This window comes from Accipiter gentilis, chromosome 18 (assembly GCF_929443795.1).
Source record: "Accipiter gentilis chromosome 18, bAccGen1.1, whole genome shotgun sequence".
NCBI lineage: Eukaryota > Metazoa > Chordata > Aves > Accipitriformes > Accipitridae > Astur > Astur gentilis.
Window position 1 is genome coordinate 26,605,589 of NC_064897.1, and position 16,271 is coordinate 26,621,859.

At 44.1% G+C, this 16,271-nt stretch overlaps 2 protein-coding genes across 3 annotated transcripts in view; both read right to left on the reverse strand.

Moving 5' to 3' along the window:
- The window catches only part of CACNG2 (calcium voltage-gated channel auxiliary subunit gamma 2), a 69,168-nt gene extending 61,507 nt beyond the window's left edge, over window positions 1-7,661 (reverse strand). Inside the window, exon 1 of the mRNA XM_049822104.1 lies at window positions 7,625-7,661. The gene's annotated coding sequence lies outside the window, so the exon portion shown is untranslated. The remainder of the gene's footprint in view (window positions 1-7,624) is intronic.
- A 723-nt stretch (window positions 7,662-8,384) lies between these two features.
- Window positions 8,385-15,968, reverse strand: IFT27 (intraflagellar transport 27). Of its 2 annotated transcripts, XM_049822108.1 has the most exons (8): window positions 15,883-15,968; window positions 12,394-12,473; window positions 11,269-11,328; window positions 10,545-10,604; window positions 9,535-9,652; window positions 9,114-9,223; window positions 8,792-8,902; window positions 8,385-8,478 (listed from the first exon to the last, which is right to left on the reverse strand). In XM_049822108.1, exons 1-7 carry the CDS (start codon window positions 15,914-15,916, stop codon window positions 8,804-8,806), a joined length of 561 nt encoding a protein of 186 aa, XP_049678065.1. In that variant the 5' UTR covers window positions 15,917-15,968; the 3' UTR covers window positions 8,385-8,478; window positions 8,792-8,803. The 2 variants fall into 2 exon arrangements, with proteins under 2 accessions (XP_049678065.1, XP_049678063.1); XM_049822106.1 differs by lacking the exon at window positions 8,385-8,478 and having other exon boundaries at window positions 8,770-8,902.
- Window positions 15,969-16,271: the final 303 nt, after the last annotated feature.

Consider the following 16,271-nt stretch of genomic DNA (forward strand, 5'->3'; position numbering starts at 1 on the left):
TTTGGGCGCTGCTTTTTCACGTCTCTTTTTCCACTGAGACTACACTGTGAGGAAAAGGGCAAGAGGAGGGGGTAGAAAAAGATAAATAAATGCCTGAGCTGCCATCTTAAACAGTTCCTAGTAGTCAAGCAGGTACACTGGAAATAGGCAGTCCACAGGTTGCAAACGCTCAGGTACACATTGCAGTTCAGCAGGCAGGAAGCAGTCTGCACTAGCACAGTGGCATTTACACTCCTCGGTCCACTGGGTCTGTCTGTGCACTGGCAGTGAGCCCTGCACACATAAAAATCCTTCTGTTTAGTACAGGGGAATTGCGCTCTGATCTCTGCCCTGCATCATCTCTCAGGTCCCAGTAAAAAAACCTCACCCCCAAACACAAGCGCTGTTGGTCTCCCTTCTTCTCGTATGGATCCGCTTCCTTCCCTCTGCCTGATCCCAGTTCTCGTTTGCGCTCCGAGGGCTGCCTTGCCTTCCCGTGCCCCTCTTTTCCCCATGGTTCACCTCTAGCCTTGCTCTTTTGTTCCTTTGCTTTCTCTCTATTTCCTCCTCACTGTCATTCATTCAGCTCCCCCTTACACAGGCCTATATAAACACCCCCACACCCCCCCTTATCTCCATCTCTGTAGTTATCCACTTACCTATTACTGTACTACCTAACTGCCACACACCTCTCTCCCACCTACCCACCTACCTCCACACCACACACCTGCCAAATCTGCCTGTCTTTCCTTCCTCCACGGCCTTTCTCTCGCTGTCCCCCAGCCAGTCCATTTCTTTGTCTCCCCCTGCCCAGCTCTTCTGTCCTTCCCTCTCTACAATCCATTCCTCTTTCCTTCTCCCCCACTCTGCCCATCTGTCTGTCCGTCCCCGCTTCCCACAGTTCTCTCCAGCTGATGCATATGTACCCCAGTCCACCTCTCTCGCCTTCTCCCCCCCCTTCACACACTTCATCTCTTTGTGTCTCCTACACACCCAGACCCACGCTTGCTCTCTCCCATACTGAGAGGAGGCGGCAGCAAAGAATTTGCTGCTGACCGCTGCATTGCTAGGAGGCAAACACATGGCCGGCCTTGTGCAGGCCAGTTTCTGCCTGAGTGCCCCAAGTCACATATCCCCAGCATCATCTCGGCACTGGGAAAACAGATGGTATAATAAATGAGCGCAGTCTGATAAAAGGAGGAAAGGGTGCCTGCCTCGGATGCCCCTCGCCCGTGCAGAGACACACATCCAACATGGGCACCGCTCTTTCGCTCCTATACCAGTCCAGTTTCATGCCAGAACTAGCCAGCTGAACAAGGGACAAGCTCTACCGCAGTACCAGATGGAGAGGAGAGGGGTAGGAGAGGGTGGTAATGGATAGAAAGACCAGTGGGTTTTTTTCTGATAGCAGCTTATAACCCCAGTACATGGGGGGGATCAAAGCAGCCTTAAGGTAATGGGGAGAGCTATTAGCATGGGAGGTGTAGCAGAATTGTGGAGACATATGGTTATAAGCCCCCCATGCGCAGAGACAGTCAGGAGGAAAAAGGCAAGAGGCATGGACAGCCTCTCTACAGACAGTAGAAGAATCAGATATCAAAATGGTTGTGGACCAAGATGGCATCCAGCGATCACTTCTGTCTTGGCGAAGAAGGAAAGCCACCCGACTGGCAGTCTTAGCTGGGAGGGCCATACAGAGCAATGACTTAGTCCACCTAAGGGAAATATCCCCAGGTCTCAGTAGGTGCAGAACCTAGAGGACGGTCTGCATTACTCTGCTTTTGCTCATACCAGAACTGTCCTCCTGCCCTTACCCAGTTTCATGACACTGTCCAAGAATGCTCCTTTACCTCCTCTGCTACCTTCCTAGACATCTGCAACCAGAGACTTGCAGCATCCTTTCCTCTGCGTTTACCTCAGTTACAAGAAACCCATACTTGTTACCCACCAGCGTTCCCTGCCCATCTAATGTTTTCACATTCATTGCAGCCTGATCTCTCTCTGCTGACAACAGCACTGAGAAGCATCATCTTAACCCTGTAAGACGTCTTTCCTAGACACTCTGTTCTGCTGTCCTTACAAGCTGATTTTATGCCTGATGCTTCAGCTGCAACCTGAATTCCAAAACTTGAGTTTCACTGTCCCCAAACTGAAGCCACCCAACATCACGAAAACAAAGTCCTAGAAATAGCACACAGTGGCCATGCACAGCTGTTAGACTAAGAGAAAGTGATGCTTCACAGGAATCAAAATAAATTAGCAAAAGCAGAGAAAGGAAACCAACACAGAAAAGAGATTCCTCCCATGCAGAGCTGAAGGCATTTTTTATTGTAGGTAAATTTATTCGTGAACAGAGTGATTTCTATCTGCTTTACATTGACCTCACACACATTGCATTTTTCTATTTTTTTGAGGTTAAATATTGATATTCTGGGGATGTCTTCCACAGTATGAACTGATCATGAAGTTTTTGTTGTGAGATGTCAAGTTGCAGTGGACAATTCTGCTTGGTCAGGTGAGCAGATGAATATAATGTATTCAGGATGCTGCAGCACAATTAGGCATAAGTTTATGTGTTGTTGTTCCCCCCGCAGGAAAAAAAAAAAAAAAGAAAAGAAGGTTTAAGCAAATAGGTCACCCCACTTTCTGGCAAAAGAAAATAGACATAGCGCTGGAACTAATTTGTGTTTTAAATGATACAAAGATGTGTAGGTAACAATTGTAGGCGTCTATTTCCCTCCACTCAGAAATCCCCTTGGAAGAACTGTACTCAATCTGAATTTCCAACATCTCTTTACACTCTTCCACCCTGATAGTCTGATAGTGTCCTTAGCTTACCTACTCTATTTTTTCTGGTTTCACCTGGATATGCTGACTCCAGCCACTGCTCCTCACAGCATCACAGCTTGCTGTTCTTATCTCCCCACACTACTCCTGGGCTTGTCATTCTGGATTCTCGCCATTGCCCTATCAAATCCCAACGTCAACCCTGTCATGCAGACTTTAACCCACCCTTCTTCTAATGCAGGCCCTACATCTTGAACCGAAACTGATGGCCACCATTGACCTTACTCATCATGGCTCTGAATTCCCCAAACCAACCTTGGCTCCAAGATCTTGGCCCTCAAAAATCTCTGTTCAGTTATTTATTCTTACTACCTGCCCTCCCACCTGCAGTGTCATCCAGCTCTACCCTCTATCCTCATTTTCCCTCAATGGCTCAGGCAAAAATTACTTTTCCTCCCACTTTATTTCCATACATCATTCTACAAGCCAGGAAAAGCCTTACGTCTTTCCACTGCTGATTCCCCACCCTCCCACTCCACCTCAGCTAATCCTTTGGGCTCTTCAAGAAGGGATATAAACCCCGCTCTTTCCTACATATTCCTATTCCCCTCCTGCTCCTGCATTTGTCCTGTTGGGGACAAAGCAGCTGACCAGTTCTGCTGATATACCTACTCTGCTCACAGTCCCTAACTCAAAGTCCTCATATTGTGTATTTTTCCAGTACTTGTTCAAGAAGATTACAGGCTCCACATTTCTCCAATTGATGCATATCTGGCTGGAGGGAAACTCATCAAACTGACCCCATCCTTGACCCCAGCTTGACATGTAGGGTCTGTCACATTTCCCTTTTAAACATTGCCAGATTTGGATTTGATCTCAGAGACTAGGAAAGAGAGCAATTCCAGGCTTCTCTTAACAAACAGCTCTAGGGGAGGAAATATGTGAAGCTGTGACAGAAGAATGAGAGAAAGACCCCCAAGGAGTGAAAAAAACCACCAAAACTTCAAATCAGAACAAGAACAGCCAGTGTCTGTGAAAGTTACACTGCGGCAAGCTCTGAAGAGCCAAGCTGAGGCTGCCAGGACTCAGCTGGGGGTCTCCTGCCAGGAAATTACACTCTAGACTGAGCAACATCCCCATCTCTCAGGTGGCTTCGACAGGGAGTCACAACAGCTAAAGAGCCCTGAAAAGACTCGAGACTAAGTAGCTCTCTTCTTTCTCCCTCCCCCAAGCATTGTTGTTCCGGGTCAACAGAGCCAAGGGCAACTGGCACAGAAGATATTGTTCTCAAGGCAAGATGACAGCAGGAGGAGGAAATAGGATGCGAGAAGCAGCGAGATGATGTGCCCTTAGGCTAAGAGAGACGTTGCGGGGGGCCAACATGGCCCTTGAAGAGCTCCTGCTCAGACTCCACCTCTGCTGCAGAAGGTCCTAGAAGTCCCTTAGCTCTAGCTTCCATGGAGTACCATCTGGAAGATGGAAAAATTACTTGCTAAGAACAAGCAGAGGTGGCTATTCTCCGTCAAGAAGTGGATATGAGATAGGAAAAGAAGGATTGAGAATGCATGGGGAGAGAGGGGCCCCATCATGCAGGTGGCAGGAATGGGAAGGTCTTCCTGCTAGTAGCAGATAATCTGCCATCACACTGCTGGCTTTATATAGGCAGATGAGACAACTGCAAGCAGTTGCCACCTGAACATCATAGATACGGTAATTATTAAAAGCAGAGCAGAGTCTTGAGCGGGGTATGGACCCCCATGGATCTGTGTAAGCACCAGTAGAAAGCAGTTGCTGCCTACAGAACAGAAATGCAGTGTTTTCCCTGCTGTCAGCACCTGCGTCAGACTCCTGGTTTCTCTTGAGATACAGCTCTTAATTGGGATAGAGTGTACATTTTCTGCTGTAGCCCAGCCCAGCTCCCAGTTTAATTGCTAGTTTATGACTTAGCCTGTTTTGTGCTTTCCACGCTACTTCTTTCCCCACTTAATCTAATAGAATTATAGAAAGTATTGCTGGGAGGACCTCAGGAGGCCACACAGTTTATCCTTCTGCCCCAAGGCAGTATTTCATTTTCAACAACATCATGTGTCTTTTGCTATCAGGTCAGATCGGTCCAAGATGTATAGCGGGTAAAGAAATGAAGCTTACCCAAGGGAGTCAATTGGCATAAAAGACTAAATCCAGCCCTTTAAGTCACTGAAGTTGTATCAGAAATAACCCTGGTCCAAATGGTGTCATTTATCAGATTAGTTTTCTGAAAGATGTCCTTTCTTAAGTTTTAAGTCTCTAAAATGAACAAATCTCTAGAAGAAACTGTTCTGACAGCCCCATTTCAGTATATTTAATGCTTTATTATGAACAGCAGTGACCACTCCATTGTTAAGACTGAACAGATCTTATCACAGTATGATCAGCTTTGAAACTCCTATTAACTCCCACAATAAAACCTGGTCTTTCTGCATTTCACTCCACAGTAGAATATGTCTGGCAAGACAAAACAAAACCATTAAAGCGTCTTTAATATGACAACTTTACACAAACGAATTTCCAGTAAAATTTCAGAATGTCAGTCAGCTTCTTAAGGTTTTTTCTTCCAAGACAATTTAGCTAAAAATTCCACTTTTGTTTTCTTTCGTCTATTAATCTCTCCAAGAAGAAATGTCTTGCAGCCTTGGGAATAGATAATGCAGAAATTAGAAGGATAAAAAAAATCATCTGGTGATGTATCAAGCTAAGTAAAGCAGGGCACAAGTGTAACAGGGATTCTGTGCAGCAGAACCAGGAGGACCAAAGGAAAGGTAAGAAGGAGGGACTTCAAGAAGGAAAGAATGTTTTTATCTAATCAAAAAAGCAAGGAGGAAAAAGGACTATGTATCTCTTAAAAATGGTTAAAGGCCTGTTTGCTTCCTCCCCCTTCTTTTGAAATTTCAGTTCTGGTTGAGCTGGATCTCTTCTGGGTTGTAAACACCCATGCTGAGCACCTGCAGCACTGCACAGCTGGACAAAGTAGGGGAGCTATAAGAAGACAAGCTTCCTGGTCAGCAGACAGTCTTTCTGCCTTCCTCCTACTGTTCTCCACGGTGTCTGTAATTCAGAGTGATGCTAAGGCTATAAGCAGCAAACATGAATCCTCACCCTACAGACATTACCGCAACAGTTACTGAACACAGTAAGAGGAACTTAATAACTACTTCAGACTCTTACTCATCCTGCTTGTCCAGCTCACCTACTCACTACCCTAAACTCCTTCACATAGACACAAAACTATTTTCCACAGCCTTCCCATATCTGGCTTCCATGTTCTCTACCCACTCTTCACTACTAGACTCCACAATCAAGGTCACAAATGAGCTAGGAAAACAGCAATAAGCATCACCTGCATCATGCTGGTATTATATAGGACATTAGCCAGGAAGGACAATATATTATGCTTTTAAAATGCATTTGGAAGGACTGAGATGGTTGTTGTCAAACATACCATTTTGAAGGGCATTAAATTGTGTCTACATTAGTGCTTGAAATAGTCCTATAAAAAGCAAGTTGGGCAACATGCTTTAGACACAACCTCTTTTCTAATTCTAGTCATGGCCTGTGGAAACAGGGAAAGGGGCAGTGGGTGAATCCCTACTGCTAGCTAATTAGATCATACATTTCCTCTCTCAGGCAATACATCTTTCCCTGCATGGGATGCATTTTTCTTCACTAACCTCTCAAAAGCAGCTTCCCTATAAATCACAAATCACCACTGCAAGCATTCCCTTAATGAGATCCTCCAGCTTTTGCATTCATTTCATAAAACAGTGTTCACCAATCTTCATCTTACTGGTGCATTTAGACTGTTTATTTGAAGTTATGGGAGGTTCTTCTGGTGCAGAGAGATTGAACTCCCTGGCTAAAGATTGCATAGGATCCACTTTATCACCCATTCCCAAGGCGTTCATACCCCCCACATACCACGTCACAGGCGGCATACACACCTGGCATGCTATTTTCAATTTGGAAAAATATCTGTCTTGTGTTGTAATCACATCATCAATAGAACCAGGGGGAAATGAGCTACCAAATCAAAACAAACCTTCTTCAGACCTTTAACTAGATCAGCACAGCATCCGAAATAACTTTTATTCTTAATAGAGGTACTAGCACCTGCAGGCAAGACTCCACTCAGCCCATGTAAATCAACAGACACCCCCCAGGATTAACAAGACAACCCATGTAAGATACAAATGTCAGTAATGCTAATCCAATTCAAAAAAGAGGGAGTCTCCTAGTCACCCTAAGCCCATGGAGGAAGCAGGGGCTTTCCCAGCTGTTTCTGTCATTTTTTGAGGTGGCTTCTAGCAAGAGAACCTATTCGTTTTCTCTTCTTGTGGGCTGAGCTCCTACTTAACCTCTTTAGCTGGTATTCATGCTCCCTAGCTAATTCCCAGCATCAACACACTGTTGCCAGTGCAATGAGCCCAGCTGCTTCTCCAGATTCTTGAAGTGCTTCATAAACTCTGCTACAACATCTGCAGCCATATTTCTTATGTTCAATCCAATGTACTTTTTCCTAGCACTAGGCATAAAAATGGTTTCAAAACGCACATATAAAAGACTTGAAACACAGATTCCTGAAAAGCCTGCCTGAAAAATCACTCAGTGCTTGCTCTCTACAGAATTCAGCTTCCCTTGCCCAAGGGAGGCTAACATAATCTGGGAGAAGAGAAAGGTTACAGTGTTGAACTTCTCAGTGTTAGGCTCAGTTACAAGGCAGTACCTCACCATGGATGCTTTCACATACTGCATTAGCAAAAAGACTCTTACATATGCAACATCAGTACTCCACACAAAAGAGCAGTTCTCTCTAGGTTTTTACCTTTTCTGATACGAAACTTGTAGCCAGACACAGCTGAGTCAGAGTAACTTAGCCAGGCTGTCTTTCATCTCGTTAGTCCTGTTTCCACTAGCAACATCAGAGTGGTGGTCTTTAATCCGAAATTCAAGGACAAGCAGGGAAAATTTAACAACAAAGAGGACTCTGATTCTAGAAAGGGATTGAGAAGTGAACTTAATGAGAACACAGTATTGCCAAATCCAGCTGACGAAAAGAAAAATGACACAGAACCACATAAGATGACAAAGACATGAAGAAGAAAAGATAGATAATTTGTTTTAAATTTTGGACTCGTCTTTAGAATAAGAGAGGTATTCTTGCTATCTAACCCCATTTTGCAGATAAGCCAATCTGGATGTGACTGTAGGAAGTCCTGCTCACTTCAGGAGAGGTAGCTTCTTGAGAAACGCTGAGACCAGCAGAGGGCACTGCGTTACCAAGGGACAGCGGTACAGATGCAAGACGGCTCCTACCAGGCTGTGAAAGTGAGCCACGTTGAAGAAAAGAAACCAGATTCTGGAAGTCAGAAACACATAATAGTCATCAGCTTATCAGTCCTGCAACTGATAAGAATAACACTGTTAAAACAGGCCTCAAACTCTGGGCACTCCTAGAAACACACCTAAATCCAGCTTGGTCCCCACACATCTCAGTCTCCATGTGTTAATTGTAGGGCACAGGCCTCCTACCAAAAATGCTTTTCAAGCAGCATGGCCAAATCAGTCCTGCCCTGCAACATACATATCAAGGTTGGGCTGCTTAAGTTGAAAAACATCCTGTCAGCTTCCTCTCTTCTTCTCCAAACCTCTAAATCCTTGCCTGTAGCAGCAGGAAGTCTGTTCAGACAAGAGACATGACAGTATCAAAGCAAAGAGCTGGCAATTTCCATTCTGCCCTCCCCTTTTACTCCCCGCCCCCTTCAACCTAGCAGACTTTCAGTGAGCAGAGAACCAAGTTAGAGGACATGAAAGGAATGCTGAGGTAGCAGCTTCAGAAGAGTGTCTTTCCACTTGCTTATTTCGAGTTTATTTTGAATTACCAGAAGATGACCATAAAGAAGTAAATAGCTCATCTTTTTTTCTTCTCTCTGTATTCCATCCTGCAGGATTCTGGGCTCTAGAAGAAGCTTAGAGGGTAAATCAGTCATACCAGTCATGGCCCTCAAGCTAGTGAGTGAAAAGTTTCCACTTTCTCTTTGTACAGTTGGTGGAATGACTTTGCCAGGATGTGGAAAGGGGCCTCAAAATTTTTCATCTCCTTCTGTAAAGAAATAAGAAAATTGTGAATGACAGATGGAATAAGCATTTGACTATTTCTGCTCTAACGGCTTCACAAAAGAGAGATTACAACTGAGGGTGAGTTAGACAACAAACAAGTGGAAGAGACCCCCCAATTATCTTTCTTTACCTGAAAGAGAACTTAACTTTACAAACACCCACTTCCACAGATGGTGGAAGGAGCAGATACTCACCACTGACATCTCACAGTATTCCAGGCCATGTTTCTCAGCCCACTCCTGTGCTTGTTTCTGCTCCACAACTCGACGACCAACCAGGTCTGTTTTATTCCCCACTAAGACACCTACAGAAAAAAACCCATGAAACAGGAAAAACAACAACCCAGAAATGCTGACTTGTTAACAATAAAGGCTGGAACATTTGCAGAAGTAGCTGAAAAAGCTGGAGGTGTGGAGAACAGTCTACAACCACCTAGAAAAGGTTCCACAAAGGAAACATACTCATGCCTTATCTGCTTTGTGATAAAAGCAAATGGGTTGGAAAAAGCCATGCCTGCCCTTGGCTTAAAATAAATGCTCTAGGCCACATCTCAATGGGAACAACAGCTGTCGTACAAGAGGGGAGCAGATAACAAGAACCTCACTCATTTCTTACCTGGGATGTGCACTCCAACTGCTTGAGCCCTCAGCTTCTCCAACCACTTGGCACAGTTGTTGAAAGACTGCTCATTAGTGACATCATACACAAGGCACAGGACGTTGGGTTGCTCCCACTGCACAGCAAGAAAGGAACATTGTCAGCTCTAATGAAACTGATGTGGTCAACAGCCAGTCCGTGAACACAGCAAACACAGATGCTAAGACAAAAATAAAAAGCCTAACATACAGGAATCCTATGCCCTGGCTGAGGTTTCACATTTCAGTTGAGCTGACTAAATGGATAGCTGGCACTGGGAGAGGTAGTCTTGATCTCTTTCCCCATTCCTGTCTGCATGGTCCTGTTCCTTTATTTGTATTGGCTCTGGCACTCATCTGATCCCTGGGGAAGCTGATTCTTCATGCTGAATCGGCTTCTACAGGGGGGTCCCTTGCAAACCAGACGTAGTGCAAGGGCAAAAGTGGAATTACCTCTTGTAGAGCAATGAACCATTAGGTTGCCTTAGCCATCCTATGAAACCTCACATCAATTAATTGATTCTACCTCTCAAAATGAGATAACACAATAGAGAACTGTACAGGTAAGGACACAAATGTGTGAAGGAAACAACCAAGGGCAGTGTTATACTCAAGGACAAAAATGAGCCCTGTTGGATCAAACACATCACTATAACACAAAAAAACCCCACTGTTGGCATAGCATCAAAATAGATGTTTTTCTAAGAAATAAAAATAACTTTAACCAACCATACACAGCAATTCTCTGTTAAACATTCCTATTTCTTTTGTAAGAAAACTGAATGACTGTCTGCTTTCCTTCCTCTGTAAAGTATTTATTCTAGTACTTTTACAAGTTTTAGAGAGGTAGAACAGGATGCATTGGCAACTGAGGTAATTGCTCCCATTTACACTGAAGACAAAGTTTGCTACATCTGCCAGACTGGGGAGTTCAGATCTTCAAAGCAAAAGCACTTCTTTGGAAGAAGAGGACAGTTACATAAGACTTACCAGTTTCTCCAGCATTTCAGAAAATAGATCTTTTCCTGCAGAGTCAAAAATGAAGAATTCCTGAAAGCAGAAGCAGAAAGAAGGCTCTTGCCAGGAAAAATGCAGTGTAGGGAAAGGTTTTGAAAGTAAATACCGGAACTTGTAACTCCTGCATTCAGTACAGCAGTGTTGTGTCCCTAAGGGACAACTTCCCCGCACTGACAATACTCCAGATAGTATGAGAAAAGAAATAGCTATTTTTCATGTATAACCAATAAAAGGGTTACCTCCAAGGCTCCAAGTCTGGTTTCCATCCCTACTGGAGACAGAATATGTGGAGCAGGAAAGTAACCTGTGCTATTTATACAAAATTATACACGTGGTCCACATTCCACTAGTGGGAGTATAGGGCATTAAGGGAGACCCTAACAGGTAAGTTCCAGCTTCTGTAGTTCTAAGAAACATGAACTAAACCTGAGTGCCCCAAAGGACAGAACAGATTCATAACAAAGCTGGCAACAGCTTTGGTTTAAGATGTCATGTTGGATAAAAGTATGTAAAACTTCTATTTTTAAGATTAAACTAACCCTGGAATATCAGCAATTGTACATGATCAGCCTCATTTCCTTAATGCAACTTAATGGCTTTATGAACATGCAGAGCAATCTTCCACCAGAATGAGACTGAAGTGAGGTTTGAGCTCTGGATGTCTTTCTGACCCAACTTATGTCACAGAAAAACTCACCACACTATCACTTGTCTCCGGAACTGATACAGCCTTCACCAACAGTTCTATGCCTGTTGTCTGTCAAGAAAAATCAGGAAAACAAGGATCAGAGGAGTTTTTAAGAGCCTGTCCGACTGTATACCAACTATGCATTGGACTGAGGCAATTCTTGTGAATCATTACAATCCCATCAAACATAGACTGCTGGGAACTCCTCATAACGCTGGTAACATACTCCCACCTACATGTCAAAGCCACGCAGATCTGCTCTGATGGAGGAAAAAGACAGAGAAGAACCAACATCCAGAGATTTGCTCATACATAACTAAGGGTACTAGCTGAAATCTGCAGGGCTACGTTCACTATCACATTGCTGCTCTAAAGCATGCCTTACAACGTTTTGCACCAAACATGTGATCAGCTAACATATGGGACTGAGGTTATTTGTGCCTCTTCCACCTTTTATCTTATTCTGCTTTGTAGCTTGTTTGTTTGTTCTATTTCTATCCTTAACTTCTGGTTTCCTTCTTATTTGAATGAATAAACATATTTCAGGGGATTTTTTCTCCACACTCATATTTTCCTTTTTTTACTTTACTTATATTTACTTTTATTTTTATCCTGCTTCTGATTAGTCATCACCATTGATTCTCACACTGAAAGACTGCAAACTGTATCCTCTTCATCTGGGAACAGTTTCTGTAGATTATAATTATCTTGGGGCTATGCAGCACATCTTCATGTTTGCATAGTGATAAGCGCACTGTCCACATGCACACTTAATAGTTGGAATTAAAAGCTTTCTCCTTCAGCAATGCTTTTTCATAGAGCACTCCCTAAAGAGGGAAGCTCTCTAACACCACAAAAGCTTGTGAAAACATTGGTTCAGCAGGAAAATTATAAAATTAAGTAAATTACGCTGCATTAAGTTTCAAAACCAGCACTCATGTAATGTAAAGACTTACAGAATAGTAAATGGTTTCTCTTCAGAATCTAGGGTGTAAGAGAAAGAAAACCCTGTAAGACCGTATCTTGAATGCCTCAACTTAAAATCATATTATTTATTTTGTTCTAGACCTTCTTAGTTTTCTCATGCAACTTAGAAAAGTGTTGGATAGCAGTTTGAGCCCGTTGTATGCTTACCAGTGTGTAGTTCTTCTGAAAATGAGCCCCATCATTGCGGAACATCTGGGCTAAAGCACTCTTCCCCACAGCTGGATCTCCTGCAAAACCAAAAACATACAAGATTTTTGTTTCATCTTACAGAATCTTATTTTCCCTCAGTTCTATTGCTGTAAGAGTTTCAATGCTGTAACTCTGAATACAGGCAAAATAACTGTCACAATAAGCACAAAACAATCTAAAAGGTAATACCCATGTGAGGAAATTAATATTGCCATTATGCATAATGGTGTTGACATCAGATTTCTGCTCTATGAACGACAGTAAAGGGCCCCCAGATCAGGGTGGAACTGCTGTTTGTCCTAAAATTCATGCCTACCCTATAGTCTTTACCTAAGAATTAAAATTTCCCAGGTATGTTGTCATGTAGAGAAAAACACGGTGTGATAAGGGAGACTAGGCTGCAGAGGAAGCTACTTTCTCTCCTTAGATTATCCATCTCTCCAGATTCAAATCCTTGTTATATACTGAATTTAGGGAAGAGACAGGTCATTTATATACTATAAAGCTGCTTAAGCTGGTAACATTCCTCGATGAACTCTTCCTGCTGACCCTGCTAAGAGAGCAACTCTTGCTGACTCAATGCTGCTGGTGGCTCATTAGTTGCATCCTGGGCATAACAGAAGCAAACGTCACTTGGCTGGAGAGAAAGAGCCTGCTGATTCATCCCTATATGGAAGGAAAACCAAAGGACTTTAGTTTTTGCTCTTCTAGAGCCAAGGCTTTCTGGTACGGCTTGCACAACATTTCGGGCAAACCTGGCAGCTGCCTGCTTTGGCCCACCATTACAAAACTCTGTAAGATCCAAAGCAATGGCAGAGGACTGCAGAATTCATATATGCCCATATCACTCCATGAAAAATATCATAATCCTTGCAAAACAAAGACTTAACTTAATGTTCCCAAAGGGCTTATCCACTCTTCACATACTGTCTCAGTAGCCTGGATAGTTCAAAGGACAGGAACCAGGAATTAAATACCTCAGTGGTTCTAGCTTTACCCTTAGAGGAACACTCATGACAGCCAAGCCTGGAATACAAGTCTTTTACCTTATGTTGTTAATACATAAACCAAGAAATGGGTATATTTTGACCCTATTACAGCTTCCTAGATGGTGTTTTGAAGGAAATTGGTAAAGCTATCTGCTCATGTAATATTATAGAGGAGAAAGGGTGTTTTGGATAGTGACAATTGCTCCTAGATGCATTAACCAAATGTAGTTCTTGTTTAAACATTTTTAGCATGCTTGCTTACTTTGAGCTGAGTTGGGCTCATAATATTTAGACAGGAAAATCTGGTAAGTCAGCTTGTTTGTTCCCTGATCAGTTCAAGCTTGTGCTGAAGACAACACTCTGTTCTGAGTGGAAGCTATTCTGTGTTTCAATAGACAATTAGATCCGTCTTTGTAAAATGAGATAGAGAAGCATACATTGCTCCAAACTGTGCAGGCATCATTCAGTGCAAATTTTTAACTAATGTGTTGCCTTTCTTCAATTTGCCAGCCCCAGTTGTTCTTTCCCTCTTCTTACTGTTTGTCATCCTCTTAGCCCATTACATCACTACACTTTCTCAAAGTAAGTTTCCTTGCCCTTTTCATTTAGTTTGGTCTCATCTGCCAGTACTGCATCCCACAGTATTTATTCCATCCATATTTCTGTTACTCTGCCAGAATCTGTAGTGTGTCTCTAAAATGCCTGCTACTGCCAACTGTCTTTCTACAATGAAAACCTTTTCAGAGTGTCTCCATAGTAAAGCTTAAACAATAATATCTTCTACTGTGTGTCTGTAAATCATCCTTGAGATAATACAGGAATTGTTTTCTATTGTCAAGTTAGTAGACTTTCTTTTGCTAATAAAAGCCCTTTTCCCCTGTTGTTCTCTTTGACCTTGGTGCAGCTCCCAATATTGTGAGCTACTCTATTCTTCCTAACCATTTCCTTAGGTAGGCAAGAGTTCCCTGTTCCATCTCTGATGTTTTTGCTCCTACCTATTTAATTGCATTTCCTTGTTCCCTTTAGGTTGTTGTGGTTACTCATCTCTTATGCCTCTTTCACTATATTGGTCTATTCTGCAAGAGGGAAGTTATTTTGCCTGGTCTGCTTCATTAATTTATTATTTTTAATAATACATGGATATTATTGTAGCACTTAGGAGAACTACATATGGGACAGAACCTTCCTGTTGCATTGTGAACAGAATTGAAAAGGCAGCTCCGGACCCCATTAGGATTAAGCACATAACTAGGTCATCCAAAGAAAACCTATATGAATTTAAAAGGGTCATCGAATTGGCCTTTGGTAACACTAAACGACAAAACTTGAAAGACTTAAGCAAAACCTATGTTTTGGGACCTGGGAACTTCCAAATTGGAAACAATGTGTAAGTTTCAAATCTAGAAGACAGGCAAGATGCTCGTGCTGTCCACAGTAACTGTCAACAGAGGCACAAGGGAGATTAATTCTTTTGCATTTGCCAAAGATCACACCTGGCTTTGTGCGAGTTGATGGTTAGCTAATTCTGAGGTTAAAAAAAAAAGGCAAACATCTTATTCTGGATGAAACAAAACAGGTTTGGAGCAAAGAGTTAAACTTGGGAGTTGTCTGCACACAAAGGTTTTATGGATTTGTGCTTCTTGGCTGAGGCTGCATGGAGCTTCAATGTAGAGGGAGGGGAAAAAAAAAAAGAAAACCTTTTCTTCCCGCAGTGTTAACAGTCAGCTGTACTTACTTTTAGCACCTCCATAATCCATCCTGACTAAATAGACTGGTGTCTTCACCTCACTTTTTTTTCAGGTTAACCTCTGGTTTGCTTGGGGAAAAAGACGCCTCTGTGAACCGCACATGCTTCATCCTTCTACTCTTTGCTAAGACTCTGCCCTCCTATCACCCTCTCAGAATCATCCCCATTTCTGACGTGAATTTTTCCTCCAGCACAAAAGGAGCCTCCCGTATGAGACAGGACTGGGCTGCCTACCCTGCTCCCTTCACACTTTCCCCATCCTCAGCCCACCTTTCCACACTGCAGAAATACTCTTTTTTTCCCCTCCTTTCCTTCTTTCAGATCTTGTCCTTGCATTTGAGCTGGTCCGACTACGCTTCACACCCTCCCTGAACACAGCTCTTGATTCTCCACATGTCGTAGGAGGGAGAGGGTACGGGGTGGGTAACGACAAACACCATTCCCACCGTTCCCGTCCCGAGGGAGCTGAGGTCCCCACCCCTCTCCTGTCGCCTCTTTGCCCATTTCTTCTCCGTCGGGGCGATCCCTCGACGAGGGGCTGAGAGAAACCAGGCCGCCTCCCGGCGCGGCCCCGCTCCGGGGCTCCCTCCTCTCTGAGGGGAGCCGGGCGTCCCAGCGCCGCCCCCGCTGCTGGCCTCGCCCCACCCCACGGAGCCCGCTCTAGGCCCCTAAAGCCAGCGAGGCGGATGGGACCGGACGGGCCGGACTCACCTGCCAGTAGGCACTTGGCAGCGAGTTTCACCATCGCCCCGGCCCGGGGAAGGCGGCGGCGGGCCGGAATGGCGGCAGCGGCTGCGGCGGCCTTAGCAACGGCGCGGCCATAGCAACCGAGCGCCCCGCCTCCTTGAGGAGGCCACCGCCCGCCCAGCTCGGTTGGCTGTGAGCTCTGCTCATCAATGCTACCCGGGGTTGTTATTGGTTCTGTTGTCTTTTCCCGCCCACCAAGCGTCCTGTCATTCAAACCCGAGCCTCCCCGCCCCTTCTGGTAGCTAAGGCGGGGCCCCGCGCTCAGCGGCTGGCGCCGTGGCGTTACGGGGACAACGGAGTAGCTTCTGCCCAGCAACTAAGTGCGTTTTCAGGAGGCGGCTTGTTATTGGGTA